The 25,437-nt window shown below is 39.5% G+C and overlaps 4 protein-coding genes across 6 annotated transcripts; 3 read left to right on the forward strand and 1 right to left on the reverse strand.

Moving 5' to 3' along the window:
• Positions 1 to 2,606: 2,606 nt before the first annotated feature.
• Positions 2,607 to 14,695, forward strand: LOC145433302 (centrosomal protein of 78 kDa-like). 3 transcript variants are annotated; one of them, XM_080310364.1, is made up of 17 exons: positions 2,607 to 3,649; positions 3,721 to 3,864; positions 5,936 to 6,083; positions 6,207 to 6,379; positions 8,259 to 8,331; positions 8,396 to 8,499; positions 9,300 to 9,474; positions 10,435 to 10,548; positions 10,609 to 10,676; positions 11,341 to 11,449; positions 11,516 to 11,615; positions 12,064 to 12,118; positions 12,179 to 12,364; positions 12,871 to 12,954; positions 13,493 to 13,641; positions 13,832 to 14,087; positions 14,448 to 14,695. In XM_080310364.1, exons 2-17 carry the CDS (start codon positions 3,751 to 3,753, stop codon positions 14,484 to 14,486), a joined length of 1,947 nt encoding a protein of 648 aa, XP_080166490.1. In that variant the 5' UTR covers positions 2,607 to 3,649; positions 3,721 to 3,750; the 3' UTR covers positions 14,487 to 14,695. The 3 variants fall into 3 exon arrangements, with proteins under 3 accessions (XP_080166490.1, XP_080166491.1, XP_080166492.1); XM_080310365.1 differs by having other exon boundaries at positions 2,608 to 3,649; positions 11,519 to 11,615; XM_080310366.1 differs by lacking the exons at positions 2,607 to 3,649; positions 3,721 to 3,864 and adding exons at positions 5,221 to 5,681; positions 5,758 to 5,876.
• Positions 14,696 to 15,587: 892 nt separating this feature from the next.
• LOC145433309 (uncharacterized) lies at positions 15,588 to 18,193 on the forward strand. Its single transcript, XM_080310374.1, has one exon. The coding sequence runs from the start codon at positions 15,656 to 15,658 to the stop codon at positions 16,442 to 16,444; it is 789 nt and encodes a 262-aa protein (XP_080166500.1). The 5' UTR covers positions 15,588 to 15,655; the 3' UTR covers positions 16,445 to 18,193.
• Positions 16,503 to 17,970, reverse strand: LOC145433313 (cystatin-A-like). Its single transcript, XM_080310378.1, has 3 exons — positions 17,831 to 17,970; positions 16,968 to 17,069; positions 16,503 to 16,898 (listed from the first exon to the last, which is right to left on the reverse strand). Exons 1-3 carry the CDS (start codon positions 17,900 to 17,902, stop codon positions 16,779 to 16,781), a joined length of 294 nt encoding a protein of 97 aa, XP_080166504.1. The 5' UTR covers positions 17,903 to 17,970; the 3' UTR covers positions 16,503 to 16,778.
• Positions 18,191 to 25,277, forward strand: LOC145433304 (IQ motif and ankyrin repeat domain-containing protein 1-like). The gene is made up of 12 exons (XM_080310368.1): positions 18,191 to 18,332; positions 19,353 to 19,488; positions 19,782 to 19,863; positions 20,571 to 20,735; positions 20,800 to 20,971; positions 21,041 to 21,186; positions 21,704 to 21,843; positions 22,309 to 22,456; positions 24,062 to 24,170; positions 24,227 to 24,458; positions 24,546 to 24,674; positions 24,800 to 25,277. The coding sequence occupies exons 1-12, from the start codon at positions 18,245 to 18,247 to the stop codon at positions 24,969 to 24,971; spliced, it is 1,719 nt and encodes a 572-aa protein (XP_080166494.1). The 5' UTR covers positions 18,191 to 18,244; the 3' UTR covers positions 24,972 to 25,277.
• The last annotated feature ends 160 nt before the right edge of the window (positions 25,278 to 25,437 follow it).

Raw genomic sequence — 25,437 nt, forward strand, 5'->3', positions numbered from 1 at the left:
AAAATTCACGACGTTGATAATAATTTGTATCAACAAATTCACAGAGGGCCGAGTTCACCATGGGCCGACACAACATAACATTTAATTACATACGGTAATTATACTATGCAAGAAACCCTTCCGTCGCGCGTAACTTATTGCTGAAAACAACCATAGTGTTTCTACTACAAAAAAAAATTAGACAAGTTTGGTCTCAAATCGATTTTTTAGCAGAAAAAGTCTTAAAGACAAATTAGTCTTACCAAGTAATTTCTGTCTCAAATCGATTTTTTAGCAAAAAAAGTCTTACAGACAAATTAGTCTTACCAAGTACTTTCTGTCTTAAAAGTAAGACCGGAATTGATCAAAAATAGTAGGGGTGCTTTGGGGGCATCCTTTTCAATGTTAGGGTCTGAGCGAAGGGGAAGCATGAGAGAGACCAGAATTTGCAGTGTTGGGATGATACTGTACTAAGGAGTTTACAAGAGTTTACAAGTTATCAAGGTACATGCCACTTACTACTCACATGTACTATTCAGATCAATATATATATGGTTGTCTGAGTCGAAAATAGCATTTATGGTGAGTGGGTAAAATGAGACCAAAAATACTGCACAATTCGTCTTAAAAACAAGACCAAAAAAACTGAAGCATTAAAAATTATCACGATAAACTAGCTGTGTCTGTGAAGTCCTTAGATAGCCTAAGTATTGTCCCATGGTCTCTCTCACTCTCCCCCTTCACTCAGAACCTAACATTGAAAAGGATGCCTCCAAAGCAGTGCTTCCATTATCGATCAAGTTGGGTCTTACTTTTGAGACGGAAAGTACTTGGTAACACTAATTGGTCTTCAAGACTTTTTTGCTAAAAACCGATTTGAGACAGAATGTAGGCCTACTTGGTAAGACTAATTGGTTTTGAGGCTTCTTTTTCTAAAAAATCGATTTGAGACCAAATTTGTCTAATTTTATGCTCTTGGCCCATGTCAACTTTCCGGTCTCATTTTCAAGACCACAAAACATGTTGTTTCTTCATTAGCGAAATCCGACTTAAAAACAAGACCAAAAATACTGACACATCAAAAACTGTCTCAAAAAGCCAGTTATGTCTTATGCTCCTGGCCCATGTCAACTTTCCGGTCTCATTTTTAAGACCACAAATCATGTCATTTCTTGATTAGTGAAATTTGTCTTAGAAACAAGACAAAAAATACTGACACATCAAAAACTGTCTCAATCAGCTTGTTATGTCTTAGAGCTCCTGACCCATGTCAACTTTCCGGTCTCATATTTAAGACCACAAATCATATTGTTACTTGATTAGCGAAATCTGTCTTAAAAACAAGACCAAAAATACTGACAAATCAAAAACTGTCTCATTAAGCTAGTTATGTCTTAAAGCTCCTGACCCATGTCAACTTTCAGGTCTCATTTTTAAGACCACAAATCATGTCGTTTCTTGATTAGCGAAATTTGCCTTAAAAACAAGACCAAAAATACTAACACATCAAAAACTGTCTTAATAAGCACAATATGTCTTATGAGATGCTTTTTATTGGTCTCATTTTCAAGACCAAATAATTGTGACACAATTATATATGGTCTTAAACAGCTGAATCACTCTTAATTTTGAGACCTCAATTCATCAGTGAGACTGAAATTGCTGAAAATGAGACCAAATCATCCTCATTTCTTAAATTTGAGACCAAATATTTGTCTAATTTTTTTTGTAGTGATAGTCTGGACTGGTAATAATCATTAGCCTGGTTGGAATTGGTGGCAACGTCACGCAGGATTTTCTGTTTAATTCCTTAATTATTCTATATAGAAAAGCTCTCATCACGCAGGATTTATTTCAAAAAATGGACAGAGATTCCATATAGGAATTCATTAGGAAAACTAAGGACCTTAAAGACCTCCTGCCAAAGAGATTATCGTATCCTATATATCGTAATGGGCACCCTCAAAAGCTGAAAAGCGAGAGACGCTTAGCGGCTTAGGAGTACAGAACATCACAACATATTTGAATAATATATTCCTAAACAACATTGAATATGAAATAGCGGAACCCTTGCACATCCGTAGCAACTCTAAAACGCGGAATGCCAACACTCGGCAAATGAGCAGCGGCCTTTTCCTTATGAGAGTCAGAGATGAGCATGGATTAGGATTAGGTTTTGAAAAAACAGAATTTGTGAAATTTTGTCGGATTTGGATTGGATTTGGATTAGACATTTTTTTCAGAACGGATTTGGATTTGGATTGGATTTACCTATTTTCTGGGAGATTGAAATGTCATGTGGCGAATGGCGACAAACTTTATTCAGATCAGTTATTAATGTACCTATGGTTACTGAGTTATCTTGAATCAAGTGAATCGTTGGTTGTGAAAGAAATTTTTCGAATCCCTCCATTGCATAAATTAGTATTTTTTCTGTTTCTGTTTTTTCCAGTTGGAATCGGATTAGGATTGGACATGGACTTCAATATGAAAAAGTTATGGATTAGGATTTGGATTTGGATTTCAAGGTTCGGATTTGGATTGGATTAGGACATAGAAATCTCAAATCCGCTCATCTCTGATGAGAGTACAAAGTAGCTGATAAAATTAAGCTGAAAATGTGTCTAAAACACGGAAACTGCGGAAAAGCATCCATGCGATTTCAAGGCGAATTTGGTGGAAGGAACATTCGATGTCACGGTGAACTTTGAAGGGGTAGGCCGGTATGTAGAGCCTGCCAACCGGCATAGTACCTAGAAATGGAAATCTATCTGGGCGGAGCATATCGGAAAACGTTTCTAAAGCGCGGAGAAGGCGTGACATCGGGCACAAGACCGAGGATCGAGGTAGATGCCAGTTTAAGTCCGCAGAGTCCGCAAGACTGCAACTGGTCGTTCGCCATCCTCCTATCTGTTCAATACATCGCATTGTATATTGTGTGTGTCTCGTTCAGATGAAAATATAATCTGACGATTAACAGCGAATATGTCAACCATGCGAGTTCAATGCAGATTTGGTGAAATGACCATTCTTAATTTTAAAAATCGATTTCTTGGTCGCACTACGCAAGTGGCCCGGGTTCAAGTCCCGCTGTTAGAGGTTATTTTTGGCTCCTTGTCCCCCGTCTCGCTGTTCTTACGTCGACAAAAAAGCCCAGTCAAAAAGATGCGATGAAGACAGAAAGAAAGAAAAAAGAAAGAAATAGCGACGGTGAAAGATTAACATCGAGGAAGACTGTGACATCGGGCAATAGGCCGAGGTGGATGCCAGTCGTTCGGCATCCTCCCTCTGTTCATTACATCGCATTGTGTGTGTCTTGGGCAGATGAAAATTTAAACTGACGAATATTGAATATGTCTTTTCGAGCCATAGGCGCTCAATATCAGCACACAAGGATTCCACTCGCAGTAAAAGATGTGATAACCCGGCCTGCTTGGCGCAAGCGAAAGCGCAGGCGAAAATATAGCTGTGAAGTTCCGTTCAAAATAAACAAAATAAACATCAGCACCGTTAGCCGATTCGCTACAGTGGTCGCAGTTCATAACATATTCAAATGTTTCGGACGGGATCGGTCGATGTCTTCACGCTGTGCTGTAAATTTGTTCTGCTCTTCCGGATGTAGATTGAATGGTCTTCAAGATTGCCCAAGTTAAGGACATTCGTTTCTAAAGTAATCTTGTTTCGTTATTCCGGGTGTAATTTGCTTTTGTTCCACAATCTTGTACATACTGTGCCTTATAGATACCACGTCAAGAAAAACAGGACTTCGTTATGGCATCGGCTCCAGAAAGTGTAGCGATAAGGCACAGAGCTGCTTTTGACTTTGAAACACATTATTGCAGTTTATGTGCGTTACAAGATACTGTGCCTCTCCTAGAAGTAAAGGTAAGATTTTTGGGAACGCTGTCCCGTACTTGAAACTTGAAACAAGTGCCAACCAAGCCTGTTGCTGCAGAAGGAATTTGTGTACCATCCCGAACATTGAGCTTAAGCGCTCACTCCGCCCCGATTATTCGAAATTTCATGCCTGTGACGTCATATTTTGTGATACTATTGTTGATATACAGCAGGGGTGGGCAATTATTTTCCTCCGTGGGCCAAATGAGAAAAATAAATACGTGAAAAAATTTAGCTATGTTCTCCAGCGTATTTATTGTATATTTCTAAATTATATTGTTAAAAATGTGTTGATATTAGGTAATGAGAAAGTGACGGTTGATTAAAAAATATGTATTCGCTTTCATGATTCGAAACAATGTTAAACATGTTACATTTTAGCTCTCTTTAACCCCCTATCCACGTTCTTCTATTCAGACTCTAAAACAGTGGTTTTCAAACTTTTTTAGGCACTCCTCCCTTTATCATAGCGAACAATTTCGGCAACACTCATGATGATATCACAAAATATTAAAAAGTGCAACCAGAATGCTAGCAATCCCAACGGATAATTTGATGGCATGAAAGATTATGGCTGTTGATGAGAGAATTGTGTAGTATGAAAGTCGGACAATACACAGGGCAATACCTACAAGCTGGATGATATCGCTTCAGTAAACTTCGACTTCGTGCCACCGTTCTGATGCTTTCACATCTCTCAGTTCGAGGACCATTGCACTATAGAATGTAAACGTGGAATGGCAGCGACCGATTTTGCAGCTTCGTTCCGCTTCACTGAAGCTTTACTCAGACATATTTTACGGCAGCTACTGTAGGATTTATGGCAATCCAAAAGTCGTCTTCCAGGGCGCAGAATTACCTGAATCTGGTATTGATCGAAAGCTACTGTCACACTGACTCCGAAAATGTGAATGAAAATATGATCAGGCACTGGGCCGCTTAGAATTCGCCCTTCAAGTCTGAATTATCGGCATTGTTCGAACAATCGAAGAGCCGCAATGGGTCATTGTTGTGGTCATTGTTTTGCGTTCATCCGATTGTTCTGAACAATGCAGATTTTAGATGTTGAGGGTGATTTATCATCTAAGTACGGAGCCTGACTGTATTTTGATTGATATTTTCGGAATCAGTGCGACAGTAGCTTTCGATCAAGACCAGATTCAGTAAGTTCTGAGCTCTGGAAGACAACTTTTGGATTGCCATAAATCCTACAGTAGCTGCCGTAAAATAAATCTGAGTAAAGCTTCAGTGAAGCGGAACGAAACTGCAAAATCGGTCGCTGCCATTCCACGTTTACATTCTATAATTGCACTGAAATGTACATGCAATAGTACAAAGCGTATTTACTTGGTCGCAGCCTTCCAGGAAGTGTGCAGGTTGAATAGCCTTTATGTTGAGCGAAGCTTTAATTAAAATCCTTATTCTCGGCGACATGATCGGCAAAAACTGAAAGGATGGGCTATCCCTGACTCCAGTATGCGAATATTTAGTGCTCTAAATTCTAAACCTAAACCTTCATTGAATTTCACTTTTCGACTTTCTTTCTTTTTAGGCATGCTCGTTGATCCTTTATGGGTTATAGATATGATGAGTCATATAGTAATCGTGAGCACTGATTGACTTTTTTATGAATTAGGGACTTGGAAACATGTCACGTCACAAATTGAAACACATGCCGTATAATGCGTAATGTGACAATGTCAGCAAGGAAGGTTTGAACTCAACTATATGGAAATAGTGATTTCTTGTTGCTACTCACACTTTGCCACATTGCCTTTATTTTGAATCTGGATTACGCATGCCAGGTACGTAGGCAGTGTAATCGTGGCATATTAATAAACAGGCTTCAAAGTAAACGAATTTCCTGTTTATTTGATACAGCCTATGGTTTTGGCCATTGAAAAAGCAAGTTTTATGTTTTGAATTCCAAGCAGCCTTTCGCGGACCGCACAGAATAGCTTCGCGGGCCGCATTTGGCCCACTGGCCGCACTTTGCCCAGGTCTGATATATAGGAATGTTCTTTCGAATTCGTAAAATGATACATCGTAAATTTTACAGGCTCATCTTGCTCAAGGAGTACTTGATATCAATGCTGACAAAATACGCCTGGTAGACTGGACTCCTATTCTCAATACGCTGCGCATTAATAAGAATCTTCGATTTATTGCTGTTCGCAGTTACTACGCCCAATCAGCGATCAAAGACGGTAATTTCACAAATTTTTAACTTGTATTACATGCTTTCAGCCGTTCGCTATAATTCTACTGACATATTCTGTACATAATCATTTTTAAGTGAAATATCCCCACACAGTACATTACATATTTAGATGTGAAAAAATCACACTTCTTCAAAAGACGAACTCCGGCAATTCTAGAAAAAGACTTGACGTTGAGGTTGGCTCAAGCGATATCGGAATGTCTCAAACAAACGGAATGCCTGAAATGCTTGGATATGCAAGGGGTCCCATTTCGACAAAAAGACTTGACTGTCTTAGCAAAGGTTGGTGCTGATAATTGGTGATGCATGTCTTTAGCCGATTAGTGATTGTAACATTACACTCAACGAATCTATGTGACGCTGAATAGGCGTATGAGTGACATGATTAAATGAGCTGGCAGACTAATTTCTGATATTGCTACTGATGTGTTGATGAATAGAGATCAATGGTTATTACCGGTTTTATTATTGCAATTGATAATACTAATTATTTATGTTTTTTGATGATTTATGTTCAAAGCCATTATGTGAGTCCATTTGAAAATTTTGCAGCTGTTCAATTAGCCAATTCTTATTACACTTCAAAGATTGTTTTTCTGGAATTGATAGGGGAGTTGGACTACTAGAAAATTTCCAGCCCTTCCAAATTAGATTAGAATGATAGCTGCACAATTTTTTCCAAATTTGTTTAGAATTAGAATTAAATCCACAAGGGTTGGATTCAGGGTTGTAATGACTCAAGTCGCGAGTTTTGGTGGCTAGACTTGACTCGAGTCATTTTTTCCAATGCGTATAATGACTTTACTCGAGTCAATTTTTTCATCGACTCGGAATCGAGTCAAAACACTTACTCGGACTCGACCCTCTACTAGCTTACATGGACTTGACTCGGTGGTGAATTGAAAATGACTTGAGTCAAAACTATAAAAATGAGGTTGACTTGTGACTCGGGACCTTGTGACTTGGTTTCAACCCTTGTTAGATTTCCAAATTAGATTAGAATTAGTATTGCAGAATTCGCAAAATCTTGGAAATTGAATAAGGTCGGTTCGACGAGTTCATATCAAGTCAGAGTTTATCAGGGTTGTAATGACTCGACTCGAGTCCGACTCGAGGCAGGATTTTCTGATGACTCGACTTGACTCGAGTCATTTAATCAAAATACGGAAATGACTCAACTCAAAAGACGGCCAAGACCGACATTTCATTGTAATTCCGAAGCCAACACACTATTGGGATTTTGTCTGTTGGTACTGGTACTTGAAAATGCGACCATAAACTGCTAAAAGTGAGGAAAATTGGTATATTATAAATGCGAACCATTCGATATCACCAAACAGAGTTATAAAAAGTGGGTTTACCAAGACTTCAACTGGAAACTGAGCAGTCAACACAATGACTTGGACTCGGACTCGAGTCATAATTCCATGACTCGGACTCAGCACTCTGCTCGCTGACTTGGACTCGGACTTGACTCGGTGGTGAATTGAAATGACTCAACTTGACTCGAGTCAAAACTATAAAAGTGAGATTGACTTGTGACTCGGAGCCTTGTGACTTGGTTACAACCCTGGAGTTTATCCACATAAGCAAGAGAGTCACAAATGTTTTTATCGCAAGCTTGGTTAGCACTTGATAAATCCCACGCAATACACAGTATGAGTGTGATTACAGTTTTATTGTATGCTAATAGGCAATAACCCCAATTACACTATGATCTAAAAGGATTAAGAAATACAAGCAAACAATGTTAGCTCCCTCACGCAGCGTGAAGCCAGGCGAGTACGTGCGAAGCGAGATGTCTGTCACGGTCGATTAGTGTTCAATTACAATGAGCCATAATTGAGAAACTAAACAATCACCAAATAACGAAATTGAGACACATCAGCACTATACAGTTCCCCTGCAGCCTTTTCAAGCAAACCACAAATTAGATTAGAAATGAAATTAGAGCATCAGAACCATTCCAGTAATTAAATTCGATTTTGCTCTAAATAGTCTAATTAGACAACTAGAATTATGTAATTGTTCAAGTCTGGTAGAGAGTGGGCACTCCTATTCCTAAAATACCCTGGTGCAATAAACTGACTTCTATGGGTACCCTAATTTCGTAGCTAACCTTTTATAACTGTGTCCTGATATGATATTGCTCGACTTTCAGGGATTTGAACGGAATGCCACTCTTACACACCTCTCACTGGAGTATTGCCATATCCGCGACGATGGATGTGAAAGTTTGTGCTCTTCTGATAATTTTCCACTTGTCGAACTCGTCAGGTCCTTGTATTTGTTTCGCAGAGTTGACAACATCAGTGAAGCATCATCCTGGATTAACTCACATTAACTTCACCGGATGCAGTTTAACGCGTAATAGTGCTGAGACTATATCGAAGCTCATCAAGGTGTGGATACTGGTGTAACAACTGTAACATACATTCAACTAATGTTTTATCAACTTGAATTGAATGTGTATAGCCTACAGTGTTCTATACAGTTGAAGTTGCCATTGGAAAGGCACTCAAATGAGCAGCGTTAAAAGTAGTTGGGTGTTTCTGAAGAGAGGCTAAATGATCCAAAGTTGCTGATGGCTTGATGCAGTTGACTCGCCGATTCGAATGGAAGCAAAATGGTCATTGAAAGATTATTTATTAATAACAGAATTTCAATCAGATTTCATAATCAACAGATAAAAATACCGTTTGTGTTCATCAAAGAACAACGTTGACATAAAGGATGGGTTTTATTTATTGAATTTAGAGTTGAATATATGAACGAAATAAGTTCTTGATTACACGGACAGACATTGTATGGGCGACTGTAGGACAATGCAATTTTCATAACCTATTGTCCTGAAACTAGCTGATGACAACGACTTTCCGCTGATAAAGTATTTGAAAGACGTGATTTGAAGCGCTCATCAACGATCATAGTACAAAGATTGCGCTTTTCTGATATTATGAATATTTCATTGAACACCTCAACATTTCACCGCACAGAATTTTAATGAATCAGTAATAAACTTGAAAACTTTAATACCGTTCTCCGATATCAGTAGTCTAAAAATAGGACCACTTTGTCGTAAGTGGTGCGAGTAAATAAGACTTGCTTTTGTACTCGCGTTGTTACTGACCACATCACCACCATATGATCAAAAGTGTGTACATCACGAGTTTCTTCGGCACCATCTTTATGAAATTTGCAGTACCAATCCACGGAGAGACACAGCGAAGCGTGGGCAGAAAGTCTCCGGTACCGCCAGCCGAACTTGAACAGCATGACCGGCTTGCGTAGAATCACCTTGAACCACAATCCGATGCTTGGCGATGAGGGGATATGCCAGATTGCGGACGCATTGAAAGACGATCTCTGGCTTAAGGGTGGGGTGAATGAGATTGGTCCTGGCGAGATACTAATTGCAATTTTCAAAGTAACCACGTCCGACTAACTGCAAAAAGCATATGCCTCAAAACGAAACTACCGACTTCGGTTGGTTACTCGTAGTCCTGATATGTTTTACTTCCACTTGAAGTAGTTTTATATGTTTTGGAAATCTTTACGCCTACTTGTAATTGAGTAAATATTGACAGAGCTATTTCTAGTTCTTCCTAAGTAGCAACACTTTAACGACCTCTGTAGATTTCTGATCAACATGCAATATATATGTAAATTCTCAGAAATGTTCAAAGTATTCAACTCAATTAGAAGTAATGTCATAAATTTCATTTCAATTACAAGTAATAGTGATTTCCAACTCATCCTGAAAAATGGAAGGTTTGAAAAGTGCTTGAGTTTCAAAAAGTCGATTTGATCAAGGCGTCGCATATATTTAGTAGTTCCTCGGAGGTGGCTACTTTGGGAGTCACAAGATGCCTCTTTGGGACCAAATCTTTTCAAAATTGTTGCGCTAGGTCAAAAAGTTTTCAAAATTGTTTACAAAGTCAAAATTTTTGTGCAACATGCCTTCATCATAGATGTTTGCACTGTCGAGTGTCGATGAACTTATCATTTGATATTTTACATCTTGTGGCCTACTTTATAGGCCTACTCTTGTAGGCGGCCCATTGTCTACTCATTGTGAATCATAAACGGTCAAATGAAACAAATATAGATTGGCATAGTGTTATGCTCAATGTACCGCAATATCTTAACTGAAACAAGACTGCGTGGGCATTGGTCCTTATATCAAGAAGTGCATGATTATTATTGAAATATGTATTGAAATTATTTTCACAAGTCTGCCTGACACATTAGCAAAGACGGTGAAAGTAGTCACACGCGCTACTCACTGATGATTTTGATTTGTTTTTACTGAACTGATACGCGATATTCTTTTAAAGCCATTGACCTTCAAAAATGTGGTGTCGGCAGAGAGGGCGCTAACGCCCTTTTAGAAACGCTATCACAGAATAAAACTCTGGTGGTGGTCGACGTGAGAGTCAACCCGCTGATAGGTAAGTACATGGTCTGATTGATGGCAGTCCAAGGAAATTAATGATTGTTGTTTATGTTAGATCGTAGTTTGCTGCATTCCGTGATTGGGCAAGTTCTCATCAACTCTAACGGATATGATGATAAAGAGGTGAAGAGTCAACATACATTCCAATTATTCTGTAACAATGATCTTAAGCTCAATATCGGTATCCTATAATTCCTCTCTATTATTCACCTGTACTTCTGTAGCTCTTATCCTTGCACTAGGGAGATAACGGAATGGTAGAGCGTTCAGCTTCTTGATCGATAGGATGTGGGTTCGATGCCAGGCTGTACCAGATCAAAGACTTCCCTGCTAGATGCTCAGTGCTCTCGGATAGCAAGTAGCTAGAATAATAGTGGTGCTGATTTGACAATCTTGCAGTTGCTTTGCGTATCCATCTCCCCAGCACACATAATTTACGCCTGCTTCAGTTGCGTGTAACAAAATCTCATTGGTAGTAACCAATCACGCAAACCAGTTTGCTGATCTCCTAAATATTTATGAGATGGCTCTGTGGAACCATCTGAATCCAACCACTGCTTAAGACACATTTATCGTGCTTGCTCGATGTCTTATGATGACCAAATCTGGAAGCACTAACTTTGTGTGGAATACATCATAGCTCCAGGTTCCAGCTCTTGATAAAATGTGTTATTATGTGCCGATGGTATTTCCTTGTTCAATACCCTCTTCTATACCTGAGTACGGCATCACAAGGCCGAGATGGACATTGGACAACCACATCAGTTTACGGTCTCTTTTTTCACAGTTTCCTTGGATTAAATCTGAACCTCCCAAGGACCCATATCGCACAAGACCACGTCGGCGTGGTCGTCAAATTCGTAGTGCTTACGGCAGAAAACCTGCAACAAGATCGGGTGAGTGCGATGTCTTTCCAAAACATGTCTGTCGTAAGGATGCATGAATTTAAATTCCGACGTCAGCAGTAAAACCAGCGAAAGCACCAACAAGTCCAACTCCCGGTAATCCCAGCCGGGAGGGAGTGCCGTGGAGAACTGCGTATCGTGCATCGCAGTACAAAAGGTACGTCTACTTATATTGCGATTTGCACTGTGTTGAGGTGACGGTACACAATACTTTCCATTACATTGAGAGCTCGTCTGGACCAATTTGTAAACGAAGGCACAAAATATGATGATAGGAATTTTCTTTTGATTTATAATTTCTCTCAAGATGTCATTATCGCTTATCGTGTGATACAGACACCTAGATACAATGATGGTGCAGTTTGTTTTAATGTTGTACAGAACATCGATCTGATATGTAACAATCGGATAGTTGGCCCTGTCAGAGAACATTTCGCATTTCCGGATCGGATCTGCGTTACTTATGCTACATGTTCCATTCCTTTTGTTGATTACGATTTTTAACGTACTGAGTTAATATTAATCAAGTAACTGTTAGCATCGTGTATGATTTCTTGTTTGTTTTCCAAACCGACGTGGAAATATGAAGCTTGGTTTCATTTCAGGGCATACGCGGGTGCAGGAAGCGTCGGCACACCGCGCTACCTACAGAACCCGGAGGTTGGCTAAAATGTTTTCTCGACCGATATAATATCTCGGTTACAATGTCTATGAATTCAGGGTTTCCGAGTCACTGTCGAAGAAGCGGAAGAATCCGCATCTTCTACCGAGGAGGAAGGAGAAGAGCAGCCGATCAAAACTTCCGATCTGAAGTCGCCTGAGGTACCTGCCCTGCAGTTGTCGCAGAGGAAGTCGGGAAGGAACCAGAAATCTGATTCTCCGGCTCAGACTATAAGGAATTTGCAGGTGATGGATTTACAGATATTTGTTTCACCGCAAATAGGACTGGGCGAAACCAAATGCTTGACTGTGACTAGCATTTGGTTTCGGGTCGTGTATTCAAGTATCATTCTTTATAATGTCATAGGAGTATGAATGTTGTGGTATGTCCAAATATATGCCTTTTAAGAGATAGCACAACATAAAGATTGTTAGGTATTTTTCTTTGCCGGGTTTATCACGACTTCAGAGAAATGTCGTTTCCACTAATGTGCGTAGCCTTGTACTACATACTGTGATACGACGAATTGAACACGATGGGGAAAAAGTATTGCAACTATAATTCTCGTTGATAATGCAAGTCTTTGTGGAACGGCTATCGAAAAAATCGTCTTTAACTGCTGACTTGAATCATTACAAGTAACTGTCGATTCGGATTCGAGCACTCGGATCGCTGCGCTCAGCCCTAGTCGCAATATGTCGCCAATGTTGTGCCGACAAATTACTTTAAATCCCTTTCTGCGGGATTACAGGTGGAATTAGTGCACGCTCACCGGGCGATCACGGAGCAAAGAAATTCGAGACGCATCACTGAAGAACGAGCCGTGAATTTAGAGGTAGCGACATCAATACTCTTGCTTGTTACCTTTTTCCATCCGCGACCAGTAGACTATATCTGTGTAGTGGGTATAATTTTTTCACATTTGCAACATATTCCACTTCTACTTGACCAGTTGTTTAGTCAAAACTGATTAATTTCTACCTTCAATTTTGTAAAAAGTAGTTTTGTGATAAGTTGGTTTCGATTCTATGACCGAGAATTTAATATGAACCAACGGAAATTGCCATTGTGTCACGTTAACAGAATATAATATCTCCAAAGTTTGTTGCGCCATTAGTTATTTTGAATTAGTCACTAAGACACACTTCGCAGTCTTGGAAGTAGTCGCCTGAGATTATTTCCTATAGTATTCAACTGTCGAGCAAATCGACTTCTTAGAACTAGGCTACATTCTCAAGTACTCATTAGACCTTTCAGTATCTACTTCTGCTTGAAGTGGTTTTGACATCTTGGAAACGGCTACTTGTACTTGTAATTGAGTAGAAATATACGGGTAACAGCAAGGCTGACTGCTTTGTCCGTCTCTGGTTCAGATCGAGAATATCCGGCTGAAAAAAGAACTGGAAGACGCGAGAGAAGCTAGCCGCATAAGCTCGGCGCTCGACGACGACACGCTTTTGGACAGCATCGAAACTTCCTTCAATAAGTTCCACGAATTTCTGGAGCTGCTGGATAAGCTTGGGTGGGATTACGCACATATCCTGTTTTTTTCTTTTTCCGTATTGAAGATACTCTTGGGGTACAGAACTTCAGTAAACAATTAAATAATATAGTTGTATTGAAATAAAACCCGTATATTTTCGGAGAATTGTGAAGTAGGCCAAATACGGTGTCACCGGCATGAAATTTCGATATTGTTCATTCGCATACAGCCTTGGGGGTCTAGCGGCATACGCAGGCGTTTCGACGATAAAGTTTCCTCTGCCTGGAAGTACTACCGCTGCGGAATCGACATCAGGACGCGATTCCAGGAAGCGTTCGAGGGGGAAATCTCCTGAGCTGTCTGACAGTGCCGGTGATGAAATAGCTGCTGTACCCCCGCCTATCACCATCCACAGTCGCAGTAACGTAGGGGAATCTGGCGACGCAAAGCCGCCGGTGTCGAAAAATCGCGAAAGCAGATTTCAGGTTTGTTCTCTCGGATTATATGAATATTTTCTGCCTATCAGTGTGACTTTTGCAGTATGAGTCGGGTTTCTGTGTTGAACTCTAGCCTTGTTGGCCTTAAAAGACTGGCCCAGCGATTCATCTGAACCACTGCACTAAAATATACAAAATGACAGAAACTTTGCATTCCTATTTTAACCTATTTCTACAATATAGACCTTGATAACAATTGCATATTTTTAACACTGTGAACTCAATGGGGATATCTCACATCACATTGTGTGGGGCAAAGGCGATTATCGTTTGAAACATCTTCTAGTTGGCATACTAGTAGAAATATGGCCAAACTGTTATCGACTTATCATCATCCTCTTTTGTCAGGGCTTACAGGATGAAGCGAATGCGAAAGGTGACTCTTAGGAGAAATCAGTTATACTGCGGAGGATCTTATCCCGGAATCAGAATTGATGACATCACTTTCTCGAGCTACTAGCCTACTCATCGATTATGGCGATAATCAACGTCTCCATCAAGTCACGTGGATATTAGTTGTAGCGATACTTTGTATTATTTTATTATTTTCAAAAGATTCGTGCTGTAATTGATTTAGAATATATTTATACTTGTAATTGAGTGTTCCCCTCCTTCATGTGTCCTTGTGTAGCGGGTGTATACTGTATAGTGATAGCCATGGATTGGAAATCAATGCCTTCTTGTTGATCGATGTCCTGTCAGGGTCAAGTTGAGGATCGATCAGACAGCTCTAATTCCTACTCGTAGATTACAGCATCGCTCCGACGCAATCACAATGTACTAGAATTCACACCTTTATCTATCTGCATTAGTGTATCTGTAGCGCTAAAATCACCAATTGAAGAAGACGAGTCGCATTCCTTTTGTTCAGGCTAAAAGGCATCGAGCTGATTGATATACATCACAAGACAAATATATGATATATTTGAAAGCAGCTTCCCAACCGTGCTAGACCAGAGCTTGAGACGCTATGTTATGGCTGCCATGTGTGCTTTTAGGAGGATTTGTCCTCATTTTTCTGGAAATCAAAAATGTCGTCCGAGTACGCCTAAATATCCCCCTTTTGGCAATTCGTCCTCCCTAGACCTCCAGATCACTGGACACTGGACACTTGGACAGGCACAACTACAAAAACGCCATAAATGATGCGAAGTCCGTGATATGAATATTGGAGTGGGTCTTTATGGAGTCGGTAGTTCAAAAATGACGATAGGATTTCTCGATAAATATATTTTCGAATAAGTAGAAGTCCGTTAATCTGACTTTTATGATTTGTAAAAAGTGTCCTTCTTTCCGGATCCCAAAATATGTTAACCCTAAGGCTAAGCAATATGAGATTACAGCATATTCATTTGAGTTATCCAGGAACAGGATGATGATAACGCTGTAAATTGCCATGCTGTGCTCTGTGCTGACATATATTCTCTTCCGGGATTCTAAACATCCAAATCCATTACCATGTCACCGGAAGGTGGTGATAGAGTCCAAATCAGCTGTGTTGCTATCGTGCGGCGTCCGTCGAAACGAATTTAACATCAAGGGGAATGCAATTATGAATGGCAGAATCCGTTGCGGATATTGTAGAAAGAATAATTGCTAACGGACATCTATGCTTGAATATAAGTCATCGAGGGCTTAGTGTTTTGCCCGAAGAGCTTGCTAAGATTCGGCACTTACGAGTTTTACTTCTCAACGACAATGAACTTGTGCTTCCACCAGAGGAGATCATGCATTTATGCAGTTCTCTCGAAGAATTGGTTCTGGATGGGAACAAGTTCACCTTACTGCCAAGCAAACTAAGGGATTTCATTCTATTGAAGAAGCTTAGCTTGTGCCGCACACCAATTGGTACGTTGTCGCCAGACATCATGAGGCTGTCGAATTTGAGGGAACTGTGGCTTACCGAATGTTCGTTGGTAACGATTCCGAAAGAGATCGGTTCTCTAGAGAATTTAACACGTCTTGGACTACGGAAGAATTCTCTGCAAACCGTCCCAAAACAGATTGCTAATTTAAAAAATTTGAAATGGATATCTATTGCAGAAAATAATTTGGAGACATTACCAAGCAATCTATATTTATTGTTAAATTTACGGTATGCCGATTTATCATGCAATAAGTTCCAATCTGTGCCACCGCCTCTACTAGATGTAAAAAATCTCAAAGTTTTGGTCTTGTCACATAATATGATTGAGGCAGTGAGTGATGATGAGATTCTGTCAATGTCTGACATGGTAAAGGTCGATTTGAGATGTAACATGATGAAGACTAAACCTGTACACTGGAAAGGCTTGGAATTCATATTAGTGGGTGAATTTCCAGTTGTAACCCTAAATCAATTGTAGTTGAACAAGGAACTAATTCTGTTCTTCACAGTCGCATCTGTTTATTTCATTCAAGGCGTGCAGAAGAGACAAGTAATCAAAATTTATTGCTCAGTAATAGTAGCCTACTAGAGATCTATACGAGGGATATAGTTAAACTAAATACTATAGAGCAAAATTCTGTGTGAATTTTTATATTTTCACTTTCACATCCCAAGAAGGAGAGTGCAAAAACAAAATATGTTGAAAGATTGCGGGAAGCACGAGTACACAACGGTATGCATATTAATTGGGTAAAAATAATTGTGGCAAATACAGTTATATGTCAGTCTCCAAACAAAACTAGTTCAAATTTTCAAAAATATGTGATTGGCGAGTCTTCGGTCAGACCAGTTTTTACCCCGGCCAATTCGATGTCCTGTTGCAGAGACTGAAATATTCTCAACTCGATGTAGCAGTCACATCCGATCTTTACCTGTATGACAATATCGCATGAACGATTGCTGTCTGAAAATTAAGTTCGTATTGAATTACGGTATACCACCTTTACAAAGTAGTTCGTTCCTGCCACCACTTGTGAGGAATATTTGGTAGCCTCAAACAGATCGAAATTCTGTCCTGTTTTCTGCTCTGCTGCTGCTTGCACCTACGGAAAGAGTAGATGCATTTGTACTAGCTGACACACAAAAATGAGAATGATTTTGTGATGAAAGACGCGAGAATTCAGATGTATAGGCACCGCCCAATCCAAATTATGCAATACTTGAATATTGAGCTATTTCCACTTTTCAAAAGATTGTTATGAAGCAAAATCACTTTGTGTGAACAGTGCGCATGCATAATTCCGCCTGATGTATTTTATTTGTCTCTTACAACCACCACAATCAATCAATCAGGTTTGTTGACCCCTAACTGTGGAAGAGTATTCCTCATTCCTTGCTACTGAATCAATTTTGAAGTGAGAACGCAGTGAACATTGTGTAGCCGCGTGCCGTTTGACTTCGATTTCTGGCACCCTTTTTATGTGATAATGTCTGGATTTCTCACCCAGCGTTTATTTCTCTTTTCAGCAAGTTTGTGCATTTCTATTTGAATACTAAGTTGAATATTTGGTAGATTTCACAATCTCATTTTGATTCAGTCTTCCTATATTTCATAGTACCGGTATTGCAATTCTGAGATGCTTTGTAAACAACAACATCATTTGAAATTCTCCACTTGAGAATGAGATACATGTACTTCAAGTGTAAAAATCGTCATTGAACTACAATATTCAATCTTGCCTAAATATAAGGTATTTCCTTCAAAATTGAAGCACTGAAAATTAGATGCCTTCAAACATTTGTTTATGCCCATCGTTATCATATTTCACATACCCATTACCCATCTTGATGAAGTTATAGTTACCTGGTTCACCATTTCCCGTACATCTTCTGTCACTGATTTCTCAGGAGACAATCCACCCATCATCGTAGTCATTATGTTGAATCTTTGAATTCCTTCTAGTTCCTGTTGAATTCTCTAGCTGTCTATTCTTAAATGATCTGAAAACATTCCATCATCGATTTATACCGCTCACTGTTGTGACTAAGTGAGCTGAGAAAGGAGATTATTGAAAACAACAGGAAGTGTTGATTTCTGGTTGAGAGTTTCATATTTCCTTGGTTTTGTATACGAGTCACAAAGAAACATGAGCAATGCTATTGTCAGCTTCCACAATTCAATATACGTTTCGTACATTTTTATTGTGAGCCCTTTATTCATCATAGATCTGACAAAAATATGTTGATTTATGCTGGCTGAGACACGTTGATACACATAATGCCTCCTAAAAGGCAAACCGCGAAACCTAGTGCACCTGTACGTAGGGCACCCGGCCCAAGACAAGCACAAGCCAAAACAGTTTCAGGTGAGTTCAGACCACGATATTGAATAGTGAATGATCTTTATACCTCATCATTATACCTGATGAATGTGCACTAATTCATTTCAAATTCATGTCTCAATTACTGGACATGTACTCGACCTCTAGACCATATCATCTACATAGGTGTTTTCATCAGATTAGCAGCCTTTACCGCAATAGGCCAAGCATATCACTATATTCTTTATCCTTGGTGTGGCAAGGGTGGTCACTGGTCAGTTACAAAGTAATTCTACTTTATCAAACCACTCAAGTAGGTTTTGTATACTTGGACTACTTGATCTAGCATGTGATTATGACTTTAGACTACTTTCATTTGTACTTTAACATGTTAGCACGCCAAACTACTGTCCTCTTACGATTCAAATCTTGTCACGTGGAAAGAGGTAGGATATTTGGATCAATAGTTACAACCCTGTATCACAGTAATACAATATAACTCCAGAAGTTTCACCAATTTAAGGCATCAACGTGATGTATTAGTGGCACTGATGATTCCTGAATGTAATCACTGGCAATCGTCTAACAAAAGTCTGCTATACCTTGTCCCAATCTACTTCTACAAATTACTTACGTCAGAGATTTTCAGACTTTGATCGAGTAGGCTACTTCTTAATTTACTTTATTCATGTCTTGAAAATCAAGACTTCTTCTCGTAATTGAGAAGAAATTTATGGCATTACTTTTACTTGTCGGATACATGAGTATCATCAATGTCTTCTTAATTTAGTTCTGTCATGTCTTGCAAGTAGAAATTTACGACATTAATTCTACTTGCGCTTGAGTAGGCCCACAATCAATATGTAATTTGACCATATCTGAGATTACATCATGCTCATGCAAATTTTGAAGGCAACACGTAAGGCATGAGCACAAACGCATCTGTTAGTAACGTGATATTAAACACTATATATAGTCTTTAGTATCCTAATAATTCGTGGTTATGATGGATCAAAGTAAACTATATAGTCGCATATTGCATTACTCGTTATGGGCATGAAATAGGTGCACCTGGTAAAAAAGTTGCAGCAACTGGAAAGAAACCCGCGGGTGGTGCGAAGGCTCCTCAAAAAAAGGAAGAAAAAAAGGGACCATCTCCTCAAGATTTGGCTGCGATCACTATTCAAAAAAATATCAGAAGGTTTGTTTTTGCCACTTAGTATGGATAAAAACCCGGCATCAAAATTTTGCACAAATGTTGTGGAACTTGGGCTAGTATTAAGAAAAGAGAACTCCTCAAAACCATCTATTCAATGTACAATGGACATGGATACAATTCGTGAGACTGAACAAACTACAAAAACTTTCACTCCAATAGGCTATGTCTCATCAGTTCAAACATGAAGACAAAGGCCTAAAATTGGCTGTTCAAATATCCTAATATAATACAGTCGGGCACTGGTAAAATCAGGAATATCATTTCAATTGTGTCAGATTCCTAGCGAGGAGACAATTGAAGAAACTTCAAACGCAGAAGGAAGAATATAATGACATGATTGAAAGATTGCAGAGAGAGGTGAGATTATTTTGTCTCCACAGCACCCAGAAACAATATATAATATCTGACCACATTTCTCATTTATACAAGTGCTCAAGTACTCGCTTTAGAATGATTCTAGTACTATCGGTGTGTTCAATCCAATTTCAACTGAGATTTAGTAATACCTGAATGGATAGGCTTACATTCCTATTCACTTGTAAAAGGAAGTCGTCTACTTCTAAACATTTATAATTCTACTTCCAGAAATTTTAAGCTCCTCAAAGTCGGGACTGCTAGTCATGCCAGAGCAGGGGTTCTTAAACTTCTTTGATCAGCGACCCCGTCAAGTTCTGTGGGCGGTTGCCTGTACCACCAAAATTTCAGAAGCCAATGAATGGCGGGTTATCGCATCAAGCTCAACTCTATTTTGGCTGTACCAGGCCCAAAATAAGATAACTAATGACTAGACAAGGTAGTCACAGTCCCACTCACTATGTCATTCTCAAAGGAAAATTTGGTTATGGAGTTTCTTGACAACGTATTGCCCTTGCACAGACCCCCTAAAACTACCTTATGGTACCCCTAATTGGTTCGTGGACCCCAGTTTAAGAACCCCTGCGCTGAAGAAAGAGCTCTTTCATGTCTTACAAGTATGCTAATACTTACGGATCCGATCGTAACAGGATCCGACATCCAATACCCTTGGGAACGCTTAGCCTTCACAGGTGATATATTTTGTGCAGGCTTTCGTCGCCATGGTGAAAGCAGAGCAGGAAGCGGCAGAAAAGCAGCTTGCTCGCGAAGATGAAGAGCGCAGGAGGAAGATAGAGGAAGCGAAATGCAGGAAACGAATGCTGGAGGCCGCTTTCGACGGTGATATTGAAGAACTCGAGAATATTCTCAAAGAGGTTGCTGTTTGCGACAATTCAAGAAAATTAACGTGACACATTTGACATTATATATTCTGTCAAGGTTTCGGATTTGGATGATAAAAATGGTATTCCAAACGATGAGATCGGACGTGTCGTCCGCAGGAATCATCAAATGGCCATCGTTGAATGTGAAGACGCCAATGAAAACACTCCATTGTCTGAGGCTTCTGGTGGAGGTAGTGTTGACGCTATAAAATTCCTAGTGGAAAGAGGTAAGGAAGAACATGCAGCTGTATATCAAGAGTTCGAGACCGAGAAATATAGTTTTCTATCGAATGCAGGCGCGGATGTAAATACAGTAGGTGCGTGGGGTCGGACTCCTTTATACAGGGCTGCATTTGGCGGGCATCTAGACGCTGTTGAAACGTTATTGCAGTACGGAGCTGACCCGAGGATATACGCCCAAGATGGAAATACTCCTGAACATGTAAGAACTTTGTATGTTCTATATCAGTGTTTCGTGAACATATTTGCACAAAATCCTCTTGGGTAACGAACCAGCTACCAAGTCCCCCCCACCCTGACAAAATTTGTTTTTGCTTATTGCATGCACAAACACCGTTCGTGCTCATGACCGTTTGTGTTGATCCAATTCATAGTCAGCTCGTTATGCCAGTCACAACTCTGTAGAAATTTAAGGACAAACACAATTCAAGAATAAAATTAGTATAAGGCAATGTCAATTCCAAAGTCATGGTGCTGCATCAGTAGCCTACCTCCGCTCTCCGACCTTGCTGGCTAAGAATTCTGGTCAGTAACTGATTGGTGAATGAACAATGAACATCTACCTACAGAGATCGTTGGTAATGATTTCCGATTGAAAATGACATTGTGCTACCGAAAACCACCGCCACATCTGTTCTTACTGCACAGATAGGGCTACTTATTTTCGAATATTTTAAACGAACCACCCTGTTGTAAAAATACTTCCTGGACTTTTGCAGGTTAGCTCTGTTGAGGCGATTCATGAAGTTTTAAAAAACTGGGACATCACCATCACCGAGAGCTTAAAAGAAAAGATGGAAGGCGAGAGAGAACGAAGAAGAGCAGAAGATCAAAAGAGGAAAGAAGCAGAGGCTAGCAAGTGTGTTCATGATTTTTTTCTTCATATTTCATGACAGTGTTAAGTGGAAAGTCAGACCTCAGTCACATTGCTCAGATTCTGGAATATCGGCCTTCCATTCCATCTCCTGTTTAAGACTCCATTCTGATTGTGTAAAGTGGCACGACTCACCATCTAACTCCAATTTTGAAGATTTAACATGAATCGACTGAAATATAGAATTGCAATTCCTCCAGATGACTGGATGATAGTAATTTTTGATAATCCTGTAGGCTATTTCTCATCGGGTCTGTCTCTGTACGCCTCTTTCAAGACGTTTTTCCATTTTTACTATATTCATAAGCCAGGGTGGGAGTTTGATTGATTCACTTCACCAAGATATTTGGACTCCTTCGTTCCCCTTGTATCACAATCTTGTGGTGTTCGATCTGATGAAATTCTCAAACTGATCTGAACAAATTTTATGTCAACCTTCACAAATCCCAGGCTGCAAAACGAACTGGAAGAAATACAAAAGCAATACGAAACAGCACAGAAGGTTCTACAAAGAGCATACATGGAATTGGAAAAACGCATCCATGAGCATGACAAGTGCGCATTAGAAGCGCCGGAACACGCAGAAATCACATTGCAGGTTGTATTTGTGATTTGTTGATGAGTATTTTTGGACACTGCTGCTGTTCTCCAGCCTTGATCACTGTAATACTTCGGTAAACTATGAGTCCTAAGCAGAGGTGGTCAATGTAGTAACCCCTGGTACTACAGTAGAAGTCACGCCATAAATTTCTACTCAAGTAGAAGTAGCGATTTGCAAGTAAATAAAAAAGTAAGTATTCTTGGCCTAGTTTTGCCTAAAAAACTGAAAACTGTCAAGTAGAAGTAATCTAGAATCATAAACCACTTGAGACAAAATCTACTTGAAGTACTTTGAAAAGTAGTACTTAGTTGTTGACCACCTCTGGTCCCACCACAAGTCTTGATTGCATATTATTGCTCCTTTAGCACAGTATTTAGGCAATTTTTACCCGTATTCGTTTTTGAATAGATTTCGCTATCACGAATGACCCTGTTTCGCTTCACACAAGAAATTTTGGAATATATTGTGAGAATAAAACTTCATTTTCATCACTCGCCCTTTTTTTCTTATCTTCTGTTACATTTAATTTAGTATACATGTATCTCCTATAGGCCAAGGTGACATGCCACCTCATTTTTGTCGCTTGTTTTTTCATACTAACTTCTTTCACTTTTCATTCAGTGTGCATGCGTCCTCTTACATCGCCTAGGCCAGGGGTGTCAAACATACTGAGTAAATGGAAAATTTATCGCATTATTCAGCAGCTTTTTAACAGAAGTTGAGATTCTTAGTAATAAGTACTGCGACGTAAATATTATAACTCATCAAGACAGCAAATGTCGAAAATGTTCATAGGCCACCTTATAACAATCTGTCGGCAGTTTTGAGTTATCACTCAAGTAACCATCAGCAATGAGTCGACGACATTGACACTACATTTTGAGAAGGCAAAATAGTACACACTCAGTTCTGAATTTTCTGAAAAAATGGGCCAGATAATTGTTATTCACAGAGGCGGAAACGACAATCCGAAACCGTTGCATGTAAAATACATAACTGTATTCAATAGGTCAATTATCGTATTTTTGCCAACTCCATTGTTTGTTGGTCGAATAGAGTCCTCAGCCCTCATGATCTGTGATAGAGTGTATAATACTATTTTGCATAGCGTTGGTAAAAACCATTCCAGTGGAAAACAAAGATATGGATTTCTACGTAACATATTGGAATTATTTGACTGGTCCGGCCCGTGAGCGATTGATGTGCTTGAATCCGACCCGCTACCCAAGTTGAGTTTGACACCCCTGGCCTAGGCCAAGGTGGATGTCTGATTTCAAAGACTACTCCAAGTCGTTTCGACACCTTCCTATCTTTTCATTGTATCGCAATTTTTGTCGTGTAATAAACTGATAAAATTTGCTATTAAACCGAACCGAAGGTGGGTGTTTGATTGAAAGGCTACTCCAAGTCGTTTCGACTCCGACTCCAAGTCGTTTTGACTCCGACTCCATTTTCATTTTATCGCAATCTAGTGGGGTTGATGGAATTATTAATAAACTGCACTGAACTGCAACTAGAATTTCAACATCTTTCCATAGCTTTCCAACATTACCAGAGTGCATATGAGAGATCACATTAATTCACAGCTTGACCTGTTTGCAGTCTGTTCACGATGCTGAAGGAGAACTGGAAATCGCAAAAATGCGAGCTGATAAGGCCAGGAGCAATTTAGAGCAAGCACGGCTGCGATTAAGAGAGCAACAACATGAAGGCAAGTTAACTCAAACAAACCAGTTTCTTTGATATAATATCACTGTATGTTTTTAGGTGGAGATGAAGCATTACCAGGTGTTAAATGCAATATAAGAGAACTAGACGAAGTCTTGATGAGAGATGTGGGCAACAGAATTTCTGATTCTGGCAAATGGCCCATGTTGATTGATCCAACTGGACAAGCAACGACCTTCCTGCGTTATCGAGATACCAACTACCTGTGTGCGCTCAATCCGCAACAAATGCAACCCGATGTGATTCGACTTGCATTGCTTGGCTCCATAAGGTACGAAAAAAATCTTTTCTAAATTTGAAATCCAATTGGGAATCCTACAATTATCATGTTATATAAAATGTTACTGAATTATTTTAGATTCGGAAAGCCAATGGTTGTTGATATGCTAGAAGTCGACATGTACGATACCATAAGTGACATTTTTGATCAGATTTTACCTAACTTGTTATCGGACATTATGAGCAAGGAACTTCTGACACAAGAAGGGTAAGTTTCTAACAGTAAGATGGCAATCTGTATTAAACAGAACAGTCTATCTAAGATCGAATTTCACCTCATTCTTGTTCGTGTCATACTTCTCATCTTATCAAGATACACTTCATGTTTCACAGATACATGAAATTGGTAAAGCCTGATGATGGAGATTCCTATCAGAAATCTAAATTCCAGCATCACAGAGTTGATAAATTTCTGTTTGTACTAGTAACAAAGAACAAATTCCCTTCTGATTTTCTTCTTGAAAGTACATATGCAATAAGAATCGTCCTGCCTGACGGTTTATGAAGCCTACACATCTTTATGTCTGCTTATTCTTCTGCATTATTGCTGCTGGGTTATAATGAATGTTTACCTGAAGCTGAAGTATTTATAGAGACAATTTTCTCGTCACGATTGACCAGCGTGATACTGTTTAGACAGAAATGAGTAATCGCCACTGTTACCCAAATTGCACGTATCCTTAATCCTTATACTACTTGTGTATCATCCAACATTTGATGAGGAGCCTAAATATGAGCTGCTTTTGTGCATTATCAAGAACGTGATTCGGGCGTTTTTTTTGTGGATACCAAATAAGACTGAAGACTGCTATTTCGAGTGTGCTCTGTTTCATTCAATTACCCATATTGGTTACATTTGACACGTCCATGAGTTGACCAGGAGGACTTATAAGTTAGTAAAGTTACTGCCAGCGCCAGGTATTGCAGTGAGCTAATCGTCAGGCAGTCATCAATGCCCTCGCTTTTTTCTT

The sequence above is a fragment of the Botryllus schlosseri genome, chromosome 2 (assembly GCF_051294905.1).
Source record: "Botryllus schlosseri isolate E-star chromosome 2, Bs_hap1, whole genome shotgun sequence".
NCBI lineage: Eukaryota > Metazoa > Chordata > Ascidiacea > Stolidobranchia > Styelidae > Botryllus > Botryllus schlosseri.

What these genes read in the sequence shown, in the direction of transcription:
- LOC145433302 (XM_080310364.1), top strand. Translation starts at nt 3,751, where the DNA reads ATGGCATCGGCTCCAGAAAGTGTAGCGATAAGGCACAGAGCTGCTTTT. An exon ending in AAAACCTGCAACAAGATCGG is followed by an intron (nt 11,450 to 11,515) that starts GTGAGTGCGATG and finishes TTCCGACGTCAG; the next exon opens with CAGTAAAACCAGCGAAAGCA. An exon ending in GCTACCTACAGAACCCGGAG is followed by an intron (nt 12,119 to 12,178) that starts GTTGGCTAAAAT and finishes CTATGAATTCAG; the next exon opens with GGTTTCCGAGTCACTGTCGA.
- LOC145433309 (XM_080310374.1), top strand. Translation starts at nt 15,656, where the DNA reads ATGGCAGAATCCGTTGCGGATATTGTAGAAAGAATAATTGCTAACGGA.
- LOC145433313 (XM_080310378.1), bottom strand. Translation starts at nt 17,902, where the DNA reads ATGACTACGATGATGGGTGGATTGTCTCCTGAGAAATCAGTGACAGAA. An exon ending in TACGGGAAATGGTGAACCAG is followed by an intron (nt 17,070 to 17,830) that starts GTAACTATAACT and finishes CTCTTTCCGTAG; the next exon opens with GTGCAAGCAGCAGCAGAGCA. An exon ending in GAACGAACTACTTTGTAAAG is followed by an intron (nt 16,899 to 16,967) that starts GTGGTATACCGT and finishes ATTGTCATACAG; the next exon opens with GTAAAGATCGGATGTGACTG.
- LOC145433304 (XM_080310368.1), top strand. Translation starts at nt 18,245, where the DNA reads ATGCCTCCTAAAAGGCAAACCGCGAAACCTAGTGCACCTGTACGTAGG. An exon ending in ATTCAAAAAAATATCAGAAG is followed by an intron (nt 19,489 to 19,781) that starts GTTTGTTTTTGC and finishes CAATTGTGTCAG; the next exon opens with ATTCCTAGCGAGGAGACAAT. An exon ending in ACGCAGAAATCACATTGCAG is followed by an intron (nt 22,457 to 24,061) that starts GTTGTATTTGTG and finishes ACCTGTTTGCAG; the next exon opens with TCTGTTCACGATGCTGAAGG.